General features: G+C 37.3%; 2 protein-coding genes across 2 annotated transcripts; both read right to left on the bottom strand.

Annotated features, from left to right (window-relative positions):
- Positions 1–3,505: 3,505 nt before the first annotated feature.
- Positions 3,506–6,506, bottom strand: LOC112179760 (ACT domain-containing protein ACR8). The gene is made up of 7 exons (XM_024318239.2): positions 6,067–6,506; positions 5,705–5,750; positions 5,486–5,600; positions 5,318–5,385; positions 4,633–5,199; positions 4,416–4,520; positions 3,506–4,316 (listed from the first exon to the last, which is right to left on the bottom strand). The coding sequence occupies exons 1-7, from the start codon at positions 6,126–6,128 to the stop codon at positions 3,954–3,956; spliced, it is 1,326 nt and encodes a 441-aa protein (XP_024174007.1). The 5' UTR covers positions 6,129–6,506; the 3' UTR covers positions 3,506–3,953.
- Positions 6,507–16,519: 10,013 nt separating this feature from the next.
- LOC112177537 lies at positions 16,520–20,530 on the bottom strand. Its single transcript, XM_024315822.1, has 4 exons — positions 20,486–20,530; positions 20,187–20,350; positions 19,259–19,313; positions 16,520–17,038 (listed from the first exon to the last, which is right to left on the bottom strand). Exons 1-4 carry the CDS (start codon positions 20,528–20,530, stop codon positions 16,520–16,522), a joined length of 783 nt encoding a protein of 260 aa, XP_024171590.1.
- Positions 20,531–24,537: the final 4,007 nt, after the last annotated feature.

The following is a 24,537-nucleotide window of genomic DNA, read 5'->3' as shown; positions in this document are numbered from 1 at the left end:
GGGAAAATCCAAGAAGAAAAAAAAAAAAAAATTTGCCTTGAAAAAAGAAAGAAAGAAAAGCGGCAAAAGAGAAGAAAAATTGAAAAGAAAACTCTTGGGAAAATTTTGAAGTGTGGTTTTGGACTTGCAAATTTGTAGAAGGCTCAAAGTTGAAAATTATGCCTTTGTCCATTCCCATGTTGGTTAGAGTGAAGGTTTGACCCAAAACAATGATATTTGGTCTACAAAAATGATAACATAAGGTGGTCCTTATATGCTCTGCTAGGTCCTTAGGATTTTTTGTATCCTTAATCTTCATTTCGAAAACCCTAGCTTAGCCCCATTACAACCTGTTTTAAGTGCTGACTTGATCCTTGAGATGGGCAGTCTTTGGTTAGTGGAGTCAGTTACGCAGTCGAGCTTATGGTTTAGGTCCATTTGTGCACTTAGTCATTTCATGAGGTCTTTAAAAATTCTTCACAAAATGTGTTTATTGATGAAATATGCAAGCTGTTTGTTGCCTTACAATTTGTTCTCTTGCATATACTTGAGTGTGAAGCTTTTAAGCATAGCCATTTCTGAGAGAAAAATCGAGAGTATGCCCTGTGAGTTTGGATTGGACTTGTTCGAAACATGCTATCATTCACTGTATAACTTAAGTTCTCCATATCTTGCTTAGTCATATGAATGTCACAGGTTTATTAACCATGGAATTATCTTTGTGATTTTGATTAAGTGTTTAACGTGAAAGCCATGAGTTTGGAGTCTCTGAGACAACAGTTAGGAGCAATAGAGTAATTTACTTGCTTTTTGTCAAGTCTTTGTTCTGTTTTGGATTTTTTTTGTTTTGTTTTGCTAAGGGACTAGCAAAAGCTAAGTGTGGGGGAATTTGATAGGAGCATTTTAATGTGATATTTTAATAGTTAATTCCTCACATTTTGCTTAGTTAATTCCTTGACGAATCGATTTTTAACTCAATTTCTATTTTCTTAGGTACATTGGAGTAAATGATGGTGAAATGAGCATTATGTCCACACTTACCTACAAATGGTGGAGATAAAATTGAAGTAAATGAGTAGGAAATCCATCATCATCATCACCCAAAAATATTCCATCTTTTAGGGTGTAATCATCATGTTTTCTCCATCATTTCTCACACTAATCCACCATCATCATCACCCAAAAACATTCCATGTTTTAGGGTGTAATCATCATGTTTTCTCCATCATTTCTCACACTAATCCACCATCATCATCACCCAAAAACATTCCATGTTTTAGGGTGTAATCATCATGTTTTCTCCATCATTACTCACACTAACATACTCCACTTTCATTATTTTTCTTCCACTCATCATTTCACTCTTCTTTTTCTTCCCTATATAAACATCTTCTCCTCTCATTCCAAAACATCTTCCTTCATCCATCTCATCTTCTTTGTCTCTCCATTTCCTTTCCATTTTCTCTCCATCCTCTAGTGCATTCAACGTTTCAAGCAAGGGAGAAGAAGAAGAAGAAGGAGCCGTGAGCATCATCATCCATCCTCCACCTTGAAGCTTGCTTTCGAGATTCAAGAATCCATAACGTTTCATCCTTCATCCCCATCTCCATCTCACGGTGTAATTCAACCTCTTTCTTTGTAATCTTGCTTAGTTTCGTGAGAATTGTTTTTAGTTAACATTTATGTTTGAACAAGGTTTATATTCTGAAATTTTATGATTAAATAAAGAATTTCGATTCTTATGTTGTGATTCCAAAGTTGCTTATGTGTGATTGTTCGATTGAATTTGCTTGATAGAAAACTTTTATATGTTTATCTTATTTGGGTCGACACTTATAGGATTTGCATGTAATTGGTGCTAGGTTTAAGAACATGAAATCGACTTTTCGTTTTGTGTAAACTTGAATCAAAGTAGTAAAGGTTTTGGACAAAAATCGAATTCAATTGAAGAGGATTGCAATTAGGTGAACTTATTCATACTAAGTTGTACACTTGAGTTGATAGCCTTTCTCTATGTGTAATGCATTAAACATGACATGATTGACTAGCTTTCTAGGGTTTGATTGCATGTTTAATAGGATTAATCTAGGTGCTTTCGCTTAGATTAATTAGCATTGAAAAGTAAAATATGGGAAATCGTTTGCTTTCGAATGTTTCACATGATCAACTCCTTTCACATGACTTGGAAGAACAATGTAGGGTTAATTCGAATTCAATGATAAACTAGGGTTTAATCTTTGTTTCTTATGTTTCATTCTTGTACATGTGTTTTTATATTTTCTTTATTTTAATTTTCAATTCTTTAATTCTTAAAACCCCCCTTATTTTTGTTCACTTGTATATATTTATTCTTTATTTTATTTCTGTAAATAATACTTTTCTTTATTTGTTACACAATTACAGGTGTACCCTCAATCCCCGGAATAGAACGATCCCTATTTGCTTATACTACTAACGATATTTTCAGGGTTAAATTATGCGCTTGCTTTAAGCGACATCAACGGGGATGCGGTGCTTGGAGTGGTCGGCCTCCGGAAAACTTGGCGGTGGCGGCGACGGCGGCGGTGATGGATGGGCAGATGTATTCTAGGGTTTCTGCTCCATTTGCTCAGGTTTGGACTTGGGTCTTTGGGCCTGGGCTCAAGCTTGAGCTGTTGGGCCCTATGTGGTGGGCTAGAAGGGAGGGTGTGTTGCCACCCTCTTTTATCACTTAGTGGTGAGGATGAGCCTGGCCTAAGAGGTGGACTTTCTTGGGCAGTTGGGCTAATATATGGTCCATGACCAATCGTTTGCGGATCATGACTTCTTCATGAGTTGGTAATTATCTGGAATAAGATTGGCATTTTTTCAAGCAGCTTATGGATAAGGAATTGCTCCTATTTGTTTGTTTAGGAAGTGGCTCTCTATTGGTACCGCAATTGCGCGCCTGGCTAATGGGGATGCTAGTCATTGATTTTGCCCTAGAAGACACGGAGTTGTTCTTTGTTTATGAGTTCGCTTACAAAGCGGGCTCAAAATTGACTTGTAATGAGTTTACATTACTTAGATAGGAGCATGGTTGTTACCCCGCTATTTTTTCTGTCTTTAAGTGTATGTTAGACTCTGGCTTTTTGACTGGTCATCTAATGCAATAAACCATTGTTTCAAAAAAAAAAAAAAAAAAAAAGTAATTTGAAACCAAGATATGCCCATGTTCTCTTCGCGATGGTCGGGTTTGGTCGCATGTCTGAAGCTGATTTGACATCAAGAACATGTCTTGGAGAACACGGTTACCTCTGAGTGAAACTGGAATTCAACAGAGTCAACAAAATTACCAACTCCTTATTTAAATCTGTGATCTTCTTGCCCTACAAATCTTGACGATTTTCTTCTTTGACAAGAAATCTACCAATGATATTTTCACACACAGCTTATGGGTCCTGGTGCTGTCATTATATTATATTATATACTAATTAAGGGGGTGGAGAATACTAATAAGGGGATTAGATTCTTCCCCCATTGCACACAAAGTGAAAAACCTTCTGGATTGGACAAGGAGATAGTAGAAACATTCAATTAAAAAATATCAAGTCAACCATTAAAACTAATAATAATACCTTAAATCATAGAGTTGCTATGTACACAAATCTAGCTGTGGTGCTTAAGACTCCTATTTCCTTTTACCTAACATTCTCTTCTTTTCCTTCCAGCAATAAACCAATAAATTCACTACCACCCAACACCCTTTTTTACACCCATAAGTTCGTTCCCTCTACTAATTTTCAAACACAAGCATTTAAAATGGAGTGGCCCTGTCTCTATCAATTCCCTCCAACCAGACCAAACCCACCTATAAGAGCAACTACTATCACCAAATTCCCACCTTCCTTCTTCCTTTTCTCTTTATGTACAATGCCAAAACCCCAAGCAAAGAATAATATACCATCCATTGCCAAATACCAGCAAAGTGAATAACCAAATCTTCTACAACATCCTCAAGAAAAAGACCTGATGAGTCCCAAATTGTATAGATTCCTTCTCACTAAGCTCCCAAGTGATAACAGCACTGCCCCACCAACCCCTAGTGCTTGCTCTTCTCTGTCACCCTCTGAATGGCAAACGGATGGCAATTCCTTCACTTTCAAGTCACTCAACCCTACTTTCTGCCTCACTGCATCAATGGTTTCTGGATCCGCAGGGTTTCCAATTGCATCGGTGACATAGAAAACGTTTAGAGCCTTGTCTGTTGAGGTGGATATCTCGGCCCTTGTCACATTGAGACCGGCCTCTCGGAATGTTCTGGTGACATTTGCTAGAAGACCTTCTCTATCCTTGGTGCACAATTCAAGTCTCACACCCTGCAATGACATAAAAAAACAAATAGTAATTAGCACAATGAACCCTAAACAAAATGAAATTACCAAAACAATCGGGAATACTGAAGATATGAACAATACCTCAGATGCTCTTCTTTCAATGGCAGCTTGTAAGCATTGAATTACACGATGTCGTTCGGGTTCAGAACTAATTGGGGTTCCATCAGTATGCCTAATGTAAAATTCCTGAAAACATAAATCAACCAGACCCAGGTTAGTTAATTGACTTAATACTGACACTTTAATATATTAAAAACAGAGCGCAGCATAAACCAACTACAAGGAAATGAATATATACCATGTGTGCACTATTTCCCGCTGTTTTAATCGTGGCATGGAAAACCACATAGTCCATATCTGTCATTGTGCAAACAACATCGAACAAAAGCTTTGCCCGATCCTTGCACTGAATATTCACTACAGAATAGCTCCTTTCGGCCCAATTCTGCACCGTTACAATCGGAGAATCAGTGCAATGCTGTAGGATGGGCTTCCTTTCATAATCGCGATCTGCAAACATCATCTGATGGAGTCTTCTTTCGGTGTGCGTGACAGCCATGGAAACTGAGGTTTTCGCACTCCGAATGTCATTGTCTCCCTTGAGCACAGTCCTCAACCGCGCTTCAATTGTATCAATTTTCTGGGAGTCCTCAATTGGGCAACCTGAACCACAGTCCTTGACATAAATCAGTGAAGCAATTCGGCCGTTGTGTGTCCATACCTTGGACTCAACCACATTGCATTGCATCTCAGCCAGCACTGCAAAGACCTCGGAAAGAAGACCAACTCGGTCCGTTCCGGTTAACTCCAGGGCTGTTAGGCCGTTAGAACAGTTGGAGGTCCCGAAGTGAATCGTTCCGAGTGACTGTCAAATACAAATAAATAAACTAGTTACAGTTTCAATTCTAGACCGATCTAATCAATTAATCATAAATTTGGGAAGTAAAAATTGAGATTAATGGCGCAATAAATGATTAGATTACCTGCTCAATGTAATTGATAACGCTCTCGTCCGTTAATTTGTTCCCATTTTGGTCAGTAACATGGAAAACTGTACCAAAAACATAACCCAATTGAGAAAGAACATTCAAGAAACAACACCCTTTAAAGAAAATTAATTAAAATTAAATTAAAGATTTGAAATTTCTTACCATCCATGAACCATTGTCCGTCAGAAGAAATATAAGCTTTTTTAATGGTGAGATTTAGGTCTGTGAGGACCTGAACAGCCTCTAGAAGAATTCCGTGCCTTCTAGCACTGTCGACCTGGACAACGAAAACAGAGGCTCGATCAGTCAATTTCTTTGAAAAAATCAAATCTTATATTTTGGGGGAATTGAATTTCTAAATTGGGCTTCGTAGAAGCAAACCTTGACTAAAGTCGCAGTGGAGCAGACGGCATTGTCAATCACGACCCTGCAATGTAAAACCAACCGAATGGTCAAGTCAGATAAACACCACCACCGTCGCGTCGAGAAAAGTCACAAATTTTGAACACGAGATTTTGGGAAGTAATTTTAAAATATATATGTTGGGTAAAATAGTTAACAATCTTCAAAATTATTACTTGCTGTAAAGGAAAGTAATTGAGGAAGAGATCTGAGTCTTTTTTGAAAAAAATTCTCAAGAAACGGAAGGAAAGTTCGAGATTACATTAAACCCGGAAAAGCCGAAAAATTTTCAGAAACCGAAAAACAAACACAAAATCATGAAGAAGAAAGAAGGAACATACCTAGGGGTGTTCATTCGGAAGACGAGTTTCTCATATTCATCAAGACAAGCAGTCCACTCCATCCTTCAATTCTTTGTGAGAGGGAAAAACAGAGCAGACGAACTGAGGGCGTTTAATAAACCGAGAAACGAAGGCGCTCTTTGGGGCTTTAAAGAAAAGCACCCAACAAATTCTTCGCGACGAGACAATCGAAGAAGAAGAAGAGGAAACTTCGCCGCCGTATCAAACAAAGCCAGCCAGCAATGCGAGAGAGGTGAGTTGCCTCCGGACTCTCGCCTTCTTAGATCAAATCGCCACAACTCACCCAACACCAACACCAACACCAACCTTCTGTGTTTCTCTCTCTACAAAGAGAGGTACTATTACTCTCTGTCTCTCTCTATCTACTCTCAATTTCAAAAGCGCAAAGCACGCCTTGTATTGCCTCTTTACCCATCTGGGTGGTCACCTCCCTTATATATATTTATTTTATTATTTAACAAATTCCGGCAATAAAGATATTTTAATATTCTATTCATTATTATATTACTTTCCTAACCACGCCCTTACGCAAAGAGTTTAGGGCGGGTAATTCTTACTACTGCTACTAATCACATGCCATGAGTAACGCCTACCCCAAAAACCCTGCCCGGTCTGACCGAACTCTCCCCCTCACTCGCAAGTCGCAACCTCCCCACTCAAAAAGTCAACCAACGAGAGATACACGTGGCGCTTGATCCCTCATTGTTAAAACGGTTCCCTGCCACCAGCTAGGATGCCACGTGTACATCTCCAAAACAACCTTTGCGTGCGTTCAACTCAATTACGAGAAACAAGTGTACATAAAATCCACGTGGTAGGAGTGTTGGGTCCCACATGACTTGGTAATGAAGGGTGCGATTTGCCGACCGGAATTATGGCCTTGTGACTTGTGACACCGGCCTCCTTTCGGCTTTTCCTCTGTCACCGTTTCGGGACGGTTTTTCTCCGTGTTTTTTTGCCGCCATTAGTGCCAGTTTAGTGAATTTAATCATGGCTTTTGTTAAGGTCTCGCCGTTTTAATGATACTTGTTGGCGAATATTCGGACCATTAGGAATTACAATCGAGTATTGATGACGGAGTCTGTTATGTTCAGTAACGTCCTAACTTGATCCAAAAATGTTTCCTTTCAGTCAAATGCGGGATGAGATGGCGGATCCTGATTGGCGAGACTACGCACGACTTGCGGGCATGACCTTAGACGTAGTCGTGGAGGCACGCTTCGTAGGAGCTGTTTGAAATCTCTAACACGTCGACACCTGTCGAGCAAAGGGGAGAGCTACCTACTGAATAGTTATTCCCACAGCTCAGTCCTGGACCCACCTCGCTACCTAAGGTCCTTCCTTGTCTGACAATCACGTGCCTGCTCCTCAGAAAACACGTTCCTGCTTTGGCTGATGTCTCTTGCCACCGACGTCCCCGAGTTAACGGTCCCCGCACTAACGACTGACAACGCGGTTCAGCGGCAAAAACAGAATAACAAAAATTTAACGGCGGGGCGTTAAATTTCAAACGGTACACACGTCCGCGAGGGATTTCGAATCGTCGGTTTGAAGCGACAGGTGTGGGGGTGGGGGGGGCGCGGCAGTTATGTGGATCACTCAAAAGCGCGCCGCTCCATTTATAAAACTGCTGGCGGGAAACACCACCGCGTTTCGCGCCAAAATGGGGGTGGTGGTGGTGGCCCACGTCACGGGGAAAGAAAGATCCACATCGATGGTGATACAGGGGTCCCATGGTAATTTCCTTGGCTTCAAAGAGCAGTGGCCTTTTGCAGGGAGGGGGAGAGGGGAAAAAGTTAGGTTGGGTTGGTCGCTCGGACATGTACGAGGACTAGAGAAAGCTAATGGCTACACGCCATTGACAGCTAAGACGGTCGGTCGGGTCCTCCGGTCTGGGTAAAAATATCTTCTTTTTAAACTACGATCTGGGAATTCCCGCCTCTTTTTTTTTTCTAAGCTTGGGTGTCTTTTTGACCGTTTAGTCTTCGGCGCCAAAATCGAGGGCCACGTTCACGTTTTAGGCGGGGATTGAATACAGCGGCGCCGCAGATGGCTCCGTGAGACAGTGGTGGCATGTTTTATGTTCAACGTGATCAGACATGCCGGGGGGTACAGAATTTAATTAATGGTTTAATCTGATCTTGGTTTCTATTTGTTCATTAATTAACGGCATGAACCTGGTTGTGCTTACCACTCTGCAGAGCGTATACACTAAACCTAATAAGTAACTCAACGATCTTAGGTACGTCAGAGGAAGAAGATCTTGGCCGTTAAATCAGGGTCGCAGGCTTTGCAGGTATGGGAAGCTGGAGTCATGCATGCATTGGTCAGGATCTCAAAGGAAGAGTAGAAGTGTGACTTGTGAGGTGAGGGTGATGTAATCATGTATAGCACTAGCACAAATTGATCTTAAAATACTAAAATATGAACCAGCAATATACATATGTCACTGTGCGAACCATGCGAGGTGAATTAAATTCACTTCTAAATGCATTTTTTCTTAACTTGAGATATTTTTTGGTTCATGTATGATGCTCATATAATTAATATATTTTGTTAATCGGAATGATTGTTTCTTCTCATAATCCTACATGTTATTGCACACAATTCAAATTAATTTTCCAACTTAGAACATAACATCCGATACATTCGGAAGTTAATATGCTATTTTCTTTAAGGTTACCAAATAGAAGATGATTTTCGTTTCTTGATTAAAGCACATCATGAAGGCAAAACATACAAATTGCCCGACATGTGTATATCAATAGAAGCTCTTTTCACAAGAGTTCATTCTATCAATTAAATTATTGTGGCGCTCAGGACCGCGACTTTTACTCCCCCTATCTCTCTCGCTCTGCTAGGGTTAGGATTTGAGTTTTTTCAAAGTTGTGCGGCGTATTGGTTCATGGCTGCTGCTATTGCTTCCATGACTGCCAGGCTAGCGACCAAGTTGTCGCTCCGGGAGGGTGAAGAACCTGTGGATTTGGGGAACCTTAGGGTTCCTGGGAAGGAATTCCTCGCTCGCCACTTTTACTTGGTGGGGAAACTTAATACCTGTAGGGCGGTGGTTTTGGACTCTTTCCGGAGTGCGGTGAGATCTATGTGGAGACTGACGGGGACAGTGGAGGTCCAACCACGGGGTGACCGATTTCTGTTTACGTTCATCCAGGAACGTGATGTTGCTCGTGTGAAGAAGGGAGGTCCGTGGGGCTTCCAACGTGCCATGATCTTGTTGAATGATTATGATGGTTTCTCAGAGATTCTGGCTGTAAAGCTTGATTTTGTTTGGATCTGGGTTGAGCTCCAAGGTATTTCACCAGGTATCTTAACGGAACCCACCGTCCGGCTGGTGGGAGGAACGATTGGAGAAGTGTTGGAGGTGGACCGTGTGGCCCTGCACCGTGGAGAAGCTCGGGTTCGACTCATCTTGTCCATAAATGACCCGGTACGCCTGGATCGTAGAGTTAGGGTTTCCCCTGTTGATGTTCTTACTTTGCGGTTCAAGTATGAGAGACTTCTGGGGCGGTGCAGGCTTTGCGCCCTGCTGAATCATGGTGGGCAGAGATGCCCTAGGGAGGATGAAATGGAGGCTGCTTCTGTGGGGGAGGAAGGCTTGCCGCAGGCACCGGGTCCGGCTCTCCCCACCCTCGTGTATAAGGCTAACTCCCTGCCTTCTCCTTCCCTGCTTTCGACTTTCAAAGTACCCAACGTGCTGAAGAAGAAACAGGTGCAGATACGGCCTCTTCCAGAGCTGGTGCCTTTGCCTGGCTCTGAAGGTTCTTCTGTGGCTCCTGTGGTTGGTGTTCGGCGTCCTAGAGAAGAGGAGGACTCTGAGGAGGGTAAACGGGCTAAACATGGTCTAGCTCTTATTCCAGCTACTCTGCACCCAGAAAATTTAGGGCTGGCACTTTCCTCTGATGGTCTAGTGGAGGTGAAGGTATCATCGCCACCCAAGGTCTACAAGAAGAGGGGCAGGCCTCGGGGACATAGAAACAAAGTCAAGGCGGCGGCGTCTATCTGTGAAGGCACGGAGTCTATGGCTCATATGCATGGTGGGCATGAGGGGGCAGTGGCTTTGCTTGCTTCCCAGCCTGAGTAGGAGATGATTCTCTCCGTCTTCTAGGGTGTGAGGATGCCTGTTTGATCATAGCGACGTACACCACAAGGGTCTTAGGCGTCAAAGGGATCAACGAGGTGTCATACGCTAGGAGATGGAGGGTTCTTGTTTGTTTTTTAAATTATTTGCTTTTGCTGGTAGTTCTTGTTTCGGATTGTAGTTTTTTTGGATCTTCTTTGAGTTTCAGTCTTTTGATGAGCATGCTTTGTAATATGAAGGGTGGTTTGTACCATTCATGCTTGACCGAGTGAGGTCGTCATGATTTTATATCAATGGATCAGTCTTCCGTTGCCCTCAAAAAAAAAAAAAAATAGAAGCTCTTTTCGGTTGATTAATTTTTCTAGGAGGTTGCAATTTAGAAATTTTCAAATAATTATCAGGATCGTTCATATTTTAAGTTATTATTTAAAGATTATGTATTTGTTTCTAATAAAAAGATATTGTTTAGTTTTGATTTTGTATGATGGATTTTTTTTGTTAACATATATAATTTAAGTAGTCAAAATGATTTTTGATGTCTGAATGATATTTCATAATGGTTATAATCTTCTAATTTCCTTGTCTAGATTTATTTTTATTTTTTATCAAATAAACAACTCAAATGCTACAATTAGTCTTTCGTGAGTCAAACTCACAACCTCCCACTTACAAAAGGGATACTATGCCACTAGACCAAATGGTACTGAGCATTTCCTTGTCTAGATGATTATAAGTGCATTTTTGTTAATGCAAATAAACATTTTCCATCAATTATCATTAGTTTTTATTTTTTGGGTAAGTCTTCTTTTTTTTTTGGGTAAGTCCAGTTTCATGTGTCATTATGTCCCTTTGCTTCAAGTCGTTCGCTAATCAAAGATGGGAAAGTGAAGGTTAGGAGAAAGGACATTTTCAGACGTTGAACAATACAAAAATCCTTCATATTAATGTCACATTAGAAGATTGTAACTTCGATCATAAAAATAATAAGATTGTGACTACTTTCTCAGATTCCCCACCTAAATAAGTACTTAGAGCATCTTTAGCAGATTCTCTATTAATTTAACTCCTTAGCTATTTTGGAGAGCATCTTTAGTTTTTTTATCTATTTTAGCAACTATACCAAACTCTTAAGTGGTTTTCAATTATAATTTGTAGCTATCTCGTTTCTAAATATATAGAGCGAGATAAGACTCTCTATAATTTAAAACATTGCAGGCCTTTTGACTCTCCTAGAGAAGACGTGTACACACTTAACTAAACACTGACCTTTCGATTCTATCACAATTTTGGTTTTCAATCTTGAAAACCGAAATTTTTCTCAACATTTTAATCATTATAAATTGTATATTTTCTTCAGCAACTAGAAAAAAACAGAATTCCTTCTTCTTCTTATGAAAAATAAAAAACATGGAATTATGATAACGACTTGTATGACCAAATTTTGTACATGGCCTATTGGAGAAGGCGTTGGTCACATCAATGGAAGCTTTGATGGTTCTTCTACTTTTGGTTGGGGAATAAATATATTGTAAGTAATCTTGCATTTTCTCTTAACTCACAACAATAGGAAAGGTGATCAAATTCAAACTCGAGTAGAGATAAATGTTCTTAACTAATGATTTACGAGCTCCCTTCTTATATTTGGTTGGAGAATACTCAAAAATGGCACAGTCACAATCTTATAGTCTCACTATTAGTCAAAAGATCATTAAACATATCATCAGCTAGCATATATGGTGAAATGTTCATACCGTGCTGGATGAAGAATTAAACATATCCTAATTGCGTATATATTCATGTATGGAAACGCAGACATTTCATACATATATGGTGTGAATCATTTTCCCGTTCATATGTCATAAAGCCTTGAAATCCAGTTATAGTACACTAAAGTTCCAATTGGTAAGTTCTTCTTCGTCTTCTTCTTTTGGTAAGTTATCTTTGTTGATCAAAACTTACGTCATGAGTGATCACATATGGTTTGACGATGATTCAAAAAATCTCAATAATGATGCATAATGACTATTTAATCGCTTAAAGAAAAATGCATAACGACTAATTTGATGAAAAGGTTGACTTATACGGTTCTTAATTATCCTTGTCTTGTCAAGGATTTGATTGAGTCTTAGAACAGCTAGCAAATTGGTGAACTAACTTCATGCATGGTAATTGAAACTGTTAATCAGAAATTAACATAATGAGGGCAAATGATGCTATTCCTTTTTCGACAGAAAGTACATCGTGGGTGGACAGACACAACTAATTTTTTATTTTTTTTGGTCAAATAGACACAACTAATTTCATTATGAAGAAGTTACTCACTTTTCTGATATATAGCATCACAAGGTGAGAATGCCTAGTATCTGTGATTAAGACATAAAACGTTACTGTTTGACTGAGGTAATATTTCTGTCAGCAAAGAGAAGACCAGTGACACCTTAAACCGTACCAAAAATTCAATTTTCTCAACTTTATTCTATGGATAATACTTGGTTAATCATAACAAATAACAAGAGGATATATGTCCAATAACCAGCTAAAAGTGATTGACAATAATGTGAAGAAGATTCCAGCGGAATACAATACAAAAGTAAAAATTATGAGTATTATCCTTGTTAAATAGGCATGTATTTTCTTGTTATTGGTTGTAGTTAGCCTTAACTAATCAAATACTAGAAAATGTCCACACACCCGATGGGTGTGAGAGTAGTGGAGAGTGTGAAATAGTTATTTTATTTTAATTTTTTTGCTTTTTACATTTTTATCCCTGATGTTAAAATGTAATCCATGATATTTTAATATTTGAGAGTTATAAAGGTAAAAAAAATCAGTTTTAGCTAACAACACCTCTTCTCTTAATAATAGTATAAATAATCCTTATTCTATTACATAAATCAAAAAAAGAAAAAAAAAAGTCATTTGATTAAGAATTGCAAGACATTGTGCGTGATATTGTTCTATAACGCCTACTCTAGCTTTTATAAGAGATTCCGGATTCATCTAGCAATGGCAAGAAATGAAGTTAATCTTACGTTGCATTACTAGTTTGTTTCATTCTTAATTGTCTTTGGCCGCAAAATACTAACCATATATAGAGTTATAGATATGGTCCCTAGTTTAATTTTAAAAATGGTGTGTGGTTGATAAAATCTTATGTAAGTACGAGGCGAGCTGTAAACTCATACAGATAATCTGGGTCTTCATAATTATATATAATATATTAGATTACTTGAAAAAAATATATATATATAATACATACATACATACATACATACATACATACATACATACACACCCAAGTGACCCAACTGAAAAATAAATTACGAGAATCTGACGATATATTTACCCTAGGATTTGGGATCTAATGATTCACAAGCTAAAGACTAACTGGTAAACCGTAAACCCATCCATGCCAGCAGCATCATGAGTTGCATAAATCTCAAGGCTTCGACTCTGTTAAGGCCAGGAACACCTTCATACCCTACTTTTCGATTTGTGCATAACGAAATAATGGAAAAGGCTCCACACACGAGATTTCTTAGGTGCTACACATTTAGCTAGAGATTCACACGACCCCACCTCACTTGCATAAGGTTTCCATCTTCTTCTCTGAACAGTACAAACCTAAGTTCAATCCCACATTCCAGTTTGACTATTCTGCAGCTGATAGAATCTCACATTCTTTGTACCTACACTGTTTGGCTTGCTACTAAGTCTACAGGTCTTTCTTCCTCCCTCCCTTAATTTACTGCACCAATTATTCATGAGGACCAGACCAGAGACCCTTTGTCTATTAATATAAGAAAAATGGTGGCCTAATCTTGGGAGGGGTGGGTCCATATTTTGAAGACTTTCTCAGGCTAGCTGCTACTGTGCTGGTCTCAAATGGTGGCAGGGTGACCCTTCTTGTTTAAATTTCACATGGGGTTTCGGTTACCATTGTGAGCATTGTCTATCGAAAGTCTAGAGTTAAAGGTATTCCAAATGCACAGTTTCATTTTAGACATTAAAACCCTGAAATATATAATCACTAGCTTGTTGCCTATTCGCATGACATTGCAAATGAGTTGGCCCTGCCTTTTCAGGACACTATGCTTCCATAATTGGTGGCCAAACTGGAACCTACCTCACAGCTTGAAAAATAATTACTGCTATATGGGTTTTCACTTTTTCCAGTTCATATATAAATATATGATCAGAGACATAATCAATGTAATAGGTATGAACAATGAAGGACATGTTCCAGAACTGAAACCAAGCTATGCGTTTGAAGATCTAACAGCATTAGCTGTGGGCTTGATGATGGAGCTGTGTTTATATTAATGGCGCCACGGGGACAAGGTGAACAGAGACTTTGTGCATTTGTTGGGTGGCTGATTTATTGTCTCTGTCCGTCGATCATTTTGTTATAATGATATGAACCATGCGAAAGCGAGCGAGCGCATATATGTGTTTGCAGGTCTCACTCAGACACTCCTCATTGATCACACTTCACATTTCCTGTGCTTGTCAAGCACAAGTTCAATAAGTAGATCCATCTGTCCAGCCCAGATGATGATCAGTAAATGCTATTAATAAAGCTCATTCGTTGGAAAGCTCTTGCAATATTCAAGTTGGGGCAAGTTGTAGGTCAGACACGTTCTGAATTTAATCTCCCATATACTCATTTGAAGAGCTCGTAATTCTGATAGAATCCAGTAATCCATAGAACTCACGACTCACCACACCGATGTCAAATTTTAAGCTTGGGTTGGTTTTGGTTGTTCGGATTTCTTGTTTTTCAGGCCCAATTGTTAACCTTGTTTCTGTTGCCTTTTGTGGGTCTGTTGCTGTTCTATTTATCCAAAAGCCCAATTTTAGATTTTCTAATTAGAGTTGATGCCTTTTTATTAATGCAGGTTTGCTCACCTAAGAGACAGTTTTAAGGGATTGTGAGGGACAAATGCATCTCAAGTTCTCAACCACATGTATTAAATATAAAAGCTGAAATTATAACAATTTAAAACTGTGCATTTATTTTCAGCAATCAGATTCACTTGTCCCTTACAGTCTCTTAAAAACTATCCCTTAGGTGAGTAGGCTTTTTTATTAATGCATTATACGTTCTTTTTCATTGAAAGAAAACCTTCTCCTCATTTTATAAAAGTTCAAGCCGAAGAGAATAAAAGAAGATAGTTGTTGTTTTCTTTTTAAGTCCTGTTATAAAAGTTCTAGCCAAAGAGAATAAAAGAATAAATTGGGTTGTGGCTTTGGTCAGGTCCAAGAAATGTTGGGTAATCCTACTTGGTTTTTTTTACTATAAACTAGTGATGTGAACTCTCGCGATGTCACGGGGTAGAATTTCTACTTTCAGCTCGCTAAGTTTCGCATGTTTTTACATGTTTGATTAGCAAAGACAATTAAGATGTATTTAAATGAAACGGAAAATATGTGTAATAAAGTAAACGACTATTATTTTTATTGCTTTCTTTTATTATTGTTTTTTAGTAGGTTGTGACTTTATACCAGAAATAAGCCCTTACCATTTTATGGTAGGGCGACGTGGGCATTGTCCCGGTATGCATACTTTGTGTGCCTTATCTGGCCTAATGAGGCGGCGAGCTATTTTGATCAAATGGATGCAACCTTCTAGTGGTAGGAAGAAATGAAGTGTCACTGGATTTGTTTCCGTGTGGCAACATAGTAGGATAGCTGTGCTATTTGTAATTATGCTTCCTTGTGATAGAGTTATCTTACCGTTATGTCACCGCTTTGTTAAAATAAATGGTGTAGTCAGTCAAGTGCTAATTGGTGTATGTTAGAATACATAAATTTTGTAGAGATTTCTGATATTATTTCATAATGTTCTCTTGATACTTATTGCAATGTACAGTTCAGGCTCTATGTCCCCCCCCCTCCCCCAAAAAAAAAAATTTATTCTACAGTTTCATCAATCAAGATTTTAAGGCAGCCGCACTAGCCTCCCTTTCAAAAAAAAAAAAAATTGTTTAAGAGTTAGGTCACATTGATGAATCTTGTTCTAGGAGTTGCAATTTACAATTAACATTTGTACAAAGCATTATCTTATCAAATGGTGGATTTGATTTCATTACAAATGATTGACAATTTGACATGTAGGGAGTGAAAAAGATCCTCCTGATTTTGATATAGAAGTTGGTGGATGAGAAATTGAGTGTGGTTTGGGAAGTATAGGTGGTTTTTTTTTTTTTTTAAAGGGGTTTGGAACCCAGCCGCCCGGTTCCATTTATTATATTAATTTCATAATTTTGCAACCCGGGGGGGGGGGGGGGACATAATACCTGAACCCCGTGCTACAGCAAAACTAAGAGAATAATCCTAGTAGAGTACATCCTGAATAATAGCAGGAGTCTCATCTAGCCAAACATCGTTAATGGAAAATAAGCTAGCAAGGTGGGCAAGTCTATGTGTCACACCATTTGCTTCACGGTAAGCATGCCGAGCCCTTACATATTGAAAAGCAGACATATAATCTCTACAATCATCAAGAATCCGACTTACCTCCGAAAGGTTTTCCTCCTTACTTTTGAGGGCAGCAATCAGAAGGGCAGAGTCGCTCTCAATGTCAATGTTCGTCCAACCTTGGTGTATACCAAGAAGAAGACCATCCCTGCACGCCTCAGCCTCCATATTAATAGCAGAGTGTGCTTGCAGAAAAGGCCTCGCAATAACTACCAACCCAATGCCCAAATCATCCCTGACCACTACCCCAATACCTCCAGTTCCACTCTCAGATCGGAATGCACCATCAATGTTAATTTTCAGCCTACCCCGTGGAGGGCATTCCCACTTAGTCAATGGTCTTTTCTTCTTCCTTATAGCCTTGGTATGGTACTTCTAGAACTCAGTCAAACTATTAACACACCAACTAATCATGTGCATGGGTTGAAACGTACCCCCCTCCCAGACTAGTTTATTTCTCTCTGTCCAAATGGTCCAAAGAGACATGACAAAAAGTCAATCTGATCAGCACCCAACACCTCCACAAGATCAATGATCCACTCCTTCAAAGTCGGCGCTGCATGTGACTTAGCCTTCAGGTGCAAAGGACCATAGGCCCAGAAACACTTTAACTCATCACAATCTTTAAATATGTGTTTTACTATAAATAAGGATGAGAATTTATATTAGTGGTGTATTAAAGATGGGATGTGTTTTAAGTATTTAGCAATGGGCATAATTGCTAATTTGCTACCCTAGGTTTCACCTTAGTGTCAATTTACTACCTTAGGTTATATTTTAGCCAATTTTCTACCCTAAGTTTTCAAAATTAGCCAATTTGTTATCCTATGTTTTATTTTCGCCAATTTGCTACATTTCCGTTAAATTTTATACTCTAGGTTTTCGAGATTAACCAATATGCTTCTTTAAGTTTTCAGAATTGGCCATTTGCTACCCTTGATTTTTAAAATTTATCAATGTTTGAACTGAGGAATTGAAGTAAGGGTAGTAAATTCGCTAATTTTTAAGACATAAGGTGGAAAATTGGCAAAAATAATACTTATGGTAGCAAATTGACTAATTGTGAAAATTCAACATAGCAAATTGGCTTAATTAAAATTTAGCGTAGCAAATTGACAATGAATTGAAACTTAAAGTAGCAAATTAGCTATTATGATGTCTCTTTCTTTTATTCTCTTTGGTTTGATCTTTTATAAAAAGGGCACTGACACTAGGGCTGTCAATGGGTCGTGTCGGGTTGGGTTCGTGTCGGGTCACGGTATTTGTTATGTCGCAAGGTACAAACCCAAACCCAAACCCAACCCAACCCATTTAATAATCGTGTCAAAAATTTAAACCCAGACCCAACCTATTTATTAAACGGGTTACCCGTTTCCAACCCGCTTAATCCATTTAATAAATAGGTCGTGTCGTGTTAGATAAAATGACTCATTTAAGGGTTAAAAATGCGACCCATTTAACTAAAAAAATGCATAAATTGATTAAATTCATTAAAAACTCCACAAAACGAAGAATATAAATAATTATATATAATTAATAAATAATTAAATCCAATAATTATAAAGCAAAATATTTCAAATTGTCTAATCCTATGATCAAATACTCCCAACGTCCAAAATTTTAAGAAGTATAGTATAATCGGATTATACGGGTTTACTTCGTGTTGGTGGGTTGACCCACGGCCAACCCGCTTTTTAATCGTGTGGGTTTTAAGTCGTGTTATCTGGTCGTGTCGGAATTGACAGCCCTAACCGACACCCATTACAAAACCTGATATTGGGCGCTTGGATGAATACAACAGCAACATATTCAACAAAAATAAGGATAACAATTAGGCTTAAAACAAGAAATTCAAACCAAATCCCGCAAACACCAAAAGCTGATAACACTACAATCGGAACTTATGGAGTGGTCTTTACCGTCAATTTCTTCTAGATAGTTAGGAGGGATCAACTTTTGTAGAAATGTGTGTGTTTCCTTTCAAATTCAAGATGTTAACATTAGAAGTAAAGATGTATATTGGGCAAGACCGACCCAAGTCATCACTGTCCAAGCACCAATAATGATGGACCAGGCCAAGCGAGTCCGAAATATACTAATTCTATCTCATCAACACCAAAAACCAATAACACCACAACCAGAGCTTACGAGGTTTTCTCCACTACCAATTTCTCATGGATATGGTCAAAAGAGAATGACATTATTAGAAATGTGAGTGTTTTCTTTTAAGCCAAAGATATTCACATTAGAAGTAAAGATGTAAACTAGGCAAGACTAACCCAAGCCACAACTTTAGATTTATTGCATCGTTTCTCATTATTACGAACTTTTTTTTTTTTTTTTGAGGAAAATTATTACGAACATAAATGAGGTTCAGTTTCTAGAACTTCCTTGAAATATTTAAAAGCTCACACAACCTAAAATTATGTTAACCACGTACATCATTTGTTATTGATCATTTCAACCCCTTTCTCAACCTCTCCTCCTTCTCACATATCCTTTGTAACCATTCCTCTTGTCTTGCCATGAAAGTCTAGATGCACATGAATTGAGATGTTTTCAAGTCCAATAATTTATAATTTGAACAGTTTCTACCATTAAATAAGTAAGAAGAACAAATACATCATAGAAACCAATGGTAAAATCAATCCTGATAAATGGAAATAGAGATCATATAAAGTAGGGAAAATTCTACAATGTGTTAATGTATGACATGCATACAATTGCCTTAAAAGTGGTAAAATGAGTCCTCAAAATAGTAATATTAGTCCTTAAAGTGGTAACATGAGTCCTTAAGTGGTAAATTTTCTTAGTTACCACATGAATCCTCAAAATAGTAATATTAGTCTTCAAAGTGGTAAACATGAGTCCTTAAAGTGATAAAATTTCTTAGTTTACTTTATGAGTCCTCAAAATAGTAATATTAGTCCTTAAAGTGGTAACACGAGTCCTTAAAGTGGTAAAAATAGTTGAAGTATGAGAAATATTAACACACCATAGCTTTACCCATAAAGTAGTATGATTTAATATCATCAAAAGGATGCACAAGAGTTGAGATATTTTTTTTTGGGGAAATATTTTGAATAGTTACATCGATTTTCATAAAGAAACAAAAGAAAACACATTAAAAATGTAAGTAAAGAAAAGATAAGGAACAAGGCTTAAATATAGAACTGCATCATAGTCATGAAAGTATGAGGTGAAACATCGTTCGCACTATTTTCAACTACAAGTTTCTCATACTGGCTAGTCAGTTGTTGATCTCCGAGGCTTGAGTAATTAACTTGACACAACATAAGATTCGTGAATGGGATAACTACTAGTACATTAGTCAATAAAACGATGAAATTAAAACAACAAAACACAGGGCAACATATAGGCAACAAAAACAATCAAACCACACCAACACCACAAGTTCCGCTGAACCACCTTCATTTCTTTCCCTTCTTATTCGCATTGCTAGTAGTTTTGTCAAACTGAGGGTCTAGAGTCTGATTAGGTGCATCCATGTATGACAGACCACCTTTTTTTAGGCTTCTTCTTATGAGTCTTCTCCTTTTTCTCCTTCTTTTCTTTCTTCTTGTTCTTCCTTGGATCCTCTTCCCCTCCAGCTTCCGCATACACCTGAATGGAGAGATAGTAGCTAGGCGCTGAGTAAGCTGAAGTGTTTGGATCACAAGGTAAGAGCTATATTAGTTGGGCATAGAGTTGTTATTCTCATCATATCTTGAATAGTTGTTGGGTGGGTAGGCACCGTAGCTCCCTCCTCACCATAGCAGGTATAGTTGTCGTTGGATGGGTATGGGCAGAAATGTAGGTTACCTTTTCACCATTAGGAATGTAATAGGGAGGATAGTTTGACGTCATTGGGGTGATTAGTGGTGTGTAAACTGGGATGAAGAGTTAAGGAGCCAAGACAGAGAGTCTGCTAAAGATGATCTAAGTAGTTCTCCATTTTAGCTTTTAGCTATCTCCTAAATATAGAAAGGGAGATGAGGCTCTATATTATTTTTGTTAGTTTTAAACATCATTTTTAAGTTATTCTATTTGGGTGGAAAATATGAAGATTAATGTTGAAATATTGAGACTCTATGTTTACACCAACTGAGGCACCAATGATTTGATCCGCTATATATTTGAGGTATCATTGATATGTGCACAAATTCAACAAACTATGGTTACATCAAAATTTATTTTAGTGTCATCAAGTTTTAAGATGGTGATTGACAATTGTTCGGTTTATGCATTGTACTATTGCATACTAAATATTGAATAGATGTATGGATTCGAAGAGAAATTATAATATTGTTCATCAAGATCAAATAAGGGAGAATAATCATAGTTGTAAATACTTATCTAATTGTTATAGGTGAGAGAAAAAATAAGAATGAAAGGATAACAATCTTGCGCTATATAAAAAAGCATCTCACACATCTCATTACATGATTATAAATTATGCATAAAGCACCACTATCCAAAAAATTTGATATGAACTCAATGCAAAGCCAAGGCTACTAATCAAAGGTAATTATATATGATAACTAGTGCAATAGTGGGTCTTCATAATAATTAAATTTTTACACATCTCAAGAATTCATATTAATCTCAATTGTTCCTCATCAAGGTATTTAAGTCTCAAACTAATTTATAGTATCCAAGAAACTCCAATATATATGGAAGACAACGACATATTATGTACATTTCATCAAACATCTATATCTATATGATGGGATCATTTGAATATGTTAAACGGAATGGTCATCTCTATCATCCACGCTTGTGAAATAATAGAAATTAAAGGCTAATTAAGTAGCACCGCTCTCTCTTACGATCAAAGAATTGTAAGGTCTTGCATCTGATTATAGAGAATGACAAGAGGGGTGAAAGAGATGATTGAATTTTTGAGTTGGTGATTGATAATTGTTAGGATTGTGCATTGTATTATTGGATCCCAAATATTGAATGGATGTATGGATTCGAGGAGAAATTTTAATATTGTTCATCCAGACCAAATAAGAGAGAATGAATACTTATCTAATTATTAGAAGCGAGAGAAAAAATAAGAATGAAATGATAAAAACCTCAGACTATATACGAAAAACATCTCACACATCTCATTACATAATTATGGATTATGCACAAAGCACCACTATCCAAAAGGCTTGATATGAACTCAATACAAAGTCAAGACTACTAATCAAAGATAGTAGCATTTGTTAACTAGTGCAATAGTGGGTCTTCATAGTAATCAAATATTTTCTTAAATCATCATCTTTACTCAGCCCAATCATTTATATTAATCTCAAATGTTCCTCATCAAGGTACTTAAGTCTCAAACCAATCATCATTTGAAACCGGTTGTGCTCTCCAAGATGCCCAATCATAAAGCCAAAAAGATATTTATATACTGCAATAACTTTAAAACTAGTCTTAAAAGCCATGTGAAACGGAATCAAAAATAAAATAAACAACTATGAGGGTTGGCCTTCATCTTTTGATCTACAAAGGTTGTATAGAAAATAATGAACTAATGGTTGGTTGTGTGTGGACAATCCAACTTTCTGGACATCAAATATATATTTTAAGCTTCATTTATCACGCATCAAAGAATTCATATATAAATATCTTTTTGGCTTTATATGAAGAAATCATTTTGGGCTAAGAAACTTTATGAAGATTAATGTTGAAATATATTAATGTTTAAACATCACTTATAAGTCATTCTATTTGGGTGGAAAATATAAAGATTAATGTTGAAATATTGAGACTCTATGTTTACACTAACTGAGGCACCAATGATTTGATCCTCTATATATTTGAGATATCATTGATGTGTGCACAAATTCAACAAACTATGGTTACATCAAAATTTATTTTAGTGTCATCAAGTTTTAAGATGGTGATTGACAATTGTTCGGTTTGTACATTGTACTATTACATACCAAATATTGAATAGAGATATGGATTTGAAGAGAAATTTCAATATTGTTCATCAAGATCAAACAAGGGAGAATAATTATAGTTGTAAATACTTATCTAATTGTTATATGTGAGAGAAAAAATAATAATGAAAGGATAACAATCTCGCGCTATATAAAAAAGCATGTCACACATCTCATTACATGATTATAGATTATGCACAAAGCGCCACTATCAAAACAATTTGATATGAACTCAGTGCAAAACCAAGGCTACTAATCAAAGGTAATTATATCTATTAACTAGTGCAATAGTGGGTCTTCATAGTAATTAAATTTTTACACATCCCAATCATTTATATTAATCTCAATTGTTCCTCATCAAGGTACTTTAGTCTCAAACCAATTTATAGCATCCAAGAAACTCCAATATATGGAAGAAAACGTCACATTATGGTACTTCTCATCAAACATCTATATCTATATGATGGGATCATTTGAATATGTTAAAGGGAATGGTCATCTCTATCACCCGCGCTTGTGAAATAATAGAAATTGAAAGCCAATTAGGTTGCACCGCTCTCTCTTACAATCAAAGAATTGTAAGGTCTTGCATCTGATTATAGAGAACGACAGGAGGGGCGAAAGGGATGATTGAAGTTTTGAGTTGGTGATTGATAATTGTTGGGATTGTGAATTGTACTATTGCATACCAAATATTGAATGGATGTATGGATTCGAAAAGAAATTTCAATATTGTTCATCAAGACCAATAAGAGAGAATGAATACTTATCTAATTATTATAGGCGAGAGAAAAAATAAGAATGAAATGATAAAAACCTTAGATTATATACGAAAAGCATCTCACACATCTCATTACATAATTATGGATTACGCACAAAGCACCACTATCCAAAAGGCTTGATATGAACTCAATGCAAAGTCAAGACTACTAATCAAAGATAATTGCATTTGTTAACTAGTGCAATAGTTGGTCTTCATAATAATCAAATATTTTCTTAAACTATCATCTTTACTCAGCCCAATTATTTATATTAATCTCAAGTGTTCCTCATCAAGGTACTTAAGTCTCAAACCAATTTATACTTGATGATTTCACGTTTTTTAATTGGAATTCATTAATGTATTATACTTTCATCTAATAAGAAAGAACTCTCTCCTCATTTTATAAAAGTTCAAACTAAAGAGAATAAAAGAAGAGAGTTGTTTTCTTTTAAGTCCTCTTATAATCACAATTGCACAAGAATAATGTTCATAAATTAGGCTGTTGGCACGGGTCATCAGGCCCAAGACGAGTTGGATTGTCCTACTCTTTTTTTGCTATAAATTTTTCACTTTCCTTATTCCAATTCCTTGTTTACTCATCAGAAATATGGAAAATGTTTATGGTGCAACCGACTTTCATATTTACCATAAGGCACTCACCACACACATGCAGTTACTTTGCCTAACTATCTTCCCACTTCTGCAGACTCTCTCTCTCTAGCCCATTTTCTTCGGCTGCATTACCATCTTTCTTTCAACTCTCGTTTTTGAACCATTCTTCCATTTGTTTTGCTACAACTAATGAGCTCAAGTGAAAGATGGTTAAAAAAAGAGCAGGGAATATGGATAATTAGTTGGTTACCAATAAAAATTGATTTTTCCTTTGAATTAATATGAAGAATTGAAATAGCAGATTTGGTCATTTGAATATGGCGCTCTGCTTAATTAGGGAACAGGGACGAGAAATCTCCATCGCTCTCCCGCTTGTGAAGTGAAGTAATAGATTTGGAAATTGAAGACAAGGATGTGAAGAAATGGAGACCTCTAGGGTGGCGATCTGCCAAACGCAACATGCATGCTTGTGGGTCTCTTCCAACGAAAATCTATATGTACACACACAAAATTGTGAACTTGGCTTTATAACATCCGAGAATATACATATTCCCACA

This window comes from Rosa chinensis, chromosome 7 (genome assembly GCF_002994745.2).
Source record: "Rosa chinensis cultivar Old Blush chromosome 7, RchiOBHm-V2, whole genome shotgun sequence".
In the NCBI taxonomy this organism is placed as follows: domain Eukaryota; kingdom Viridiplantae; phylum Streptophyta; class Magnoliopsida; order Rosales; family Rosaceae; genus Rosa; species Rosa chinensis.
The sequence above is the reverse complement of the archived record's forward strand: the minus strand, read 5'-3'. Positions and strand labels throughout refer to the sequence as shown.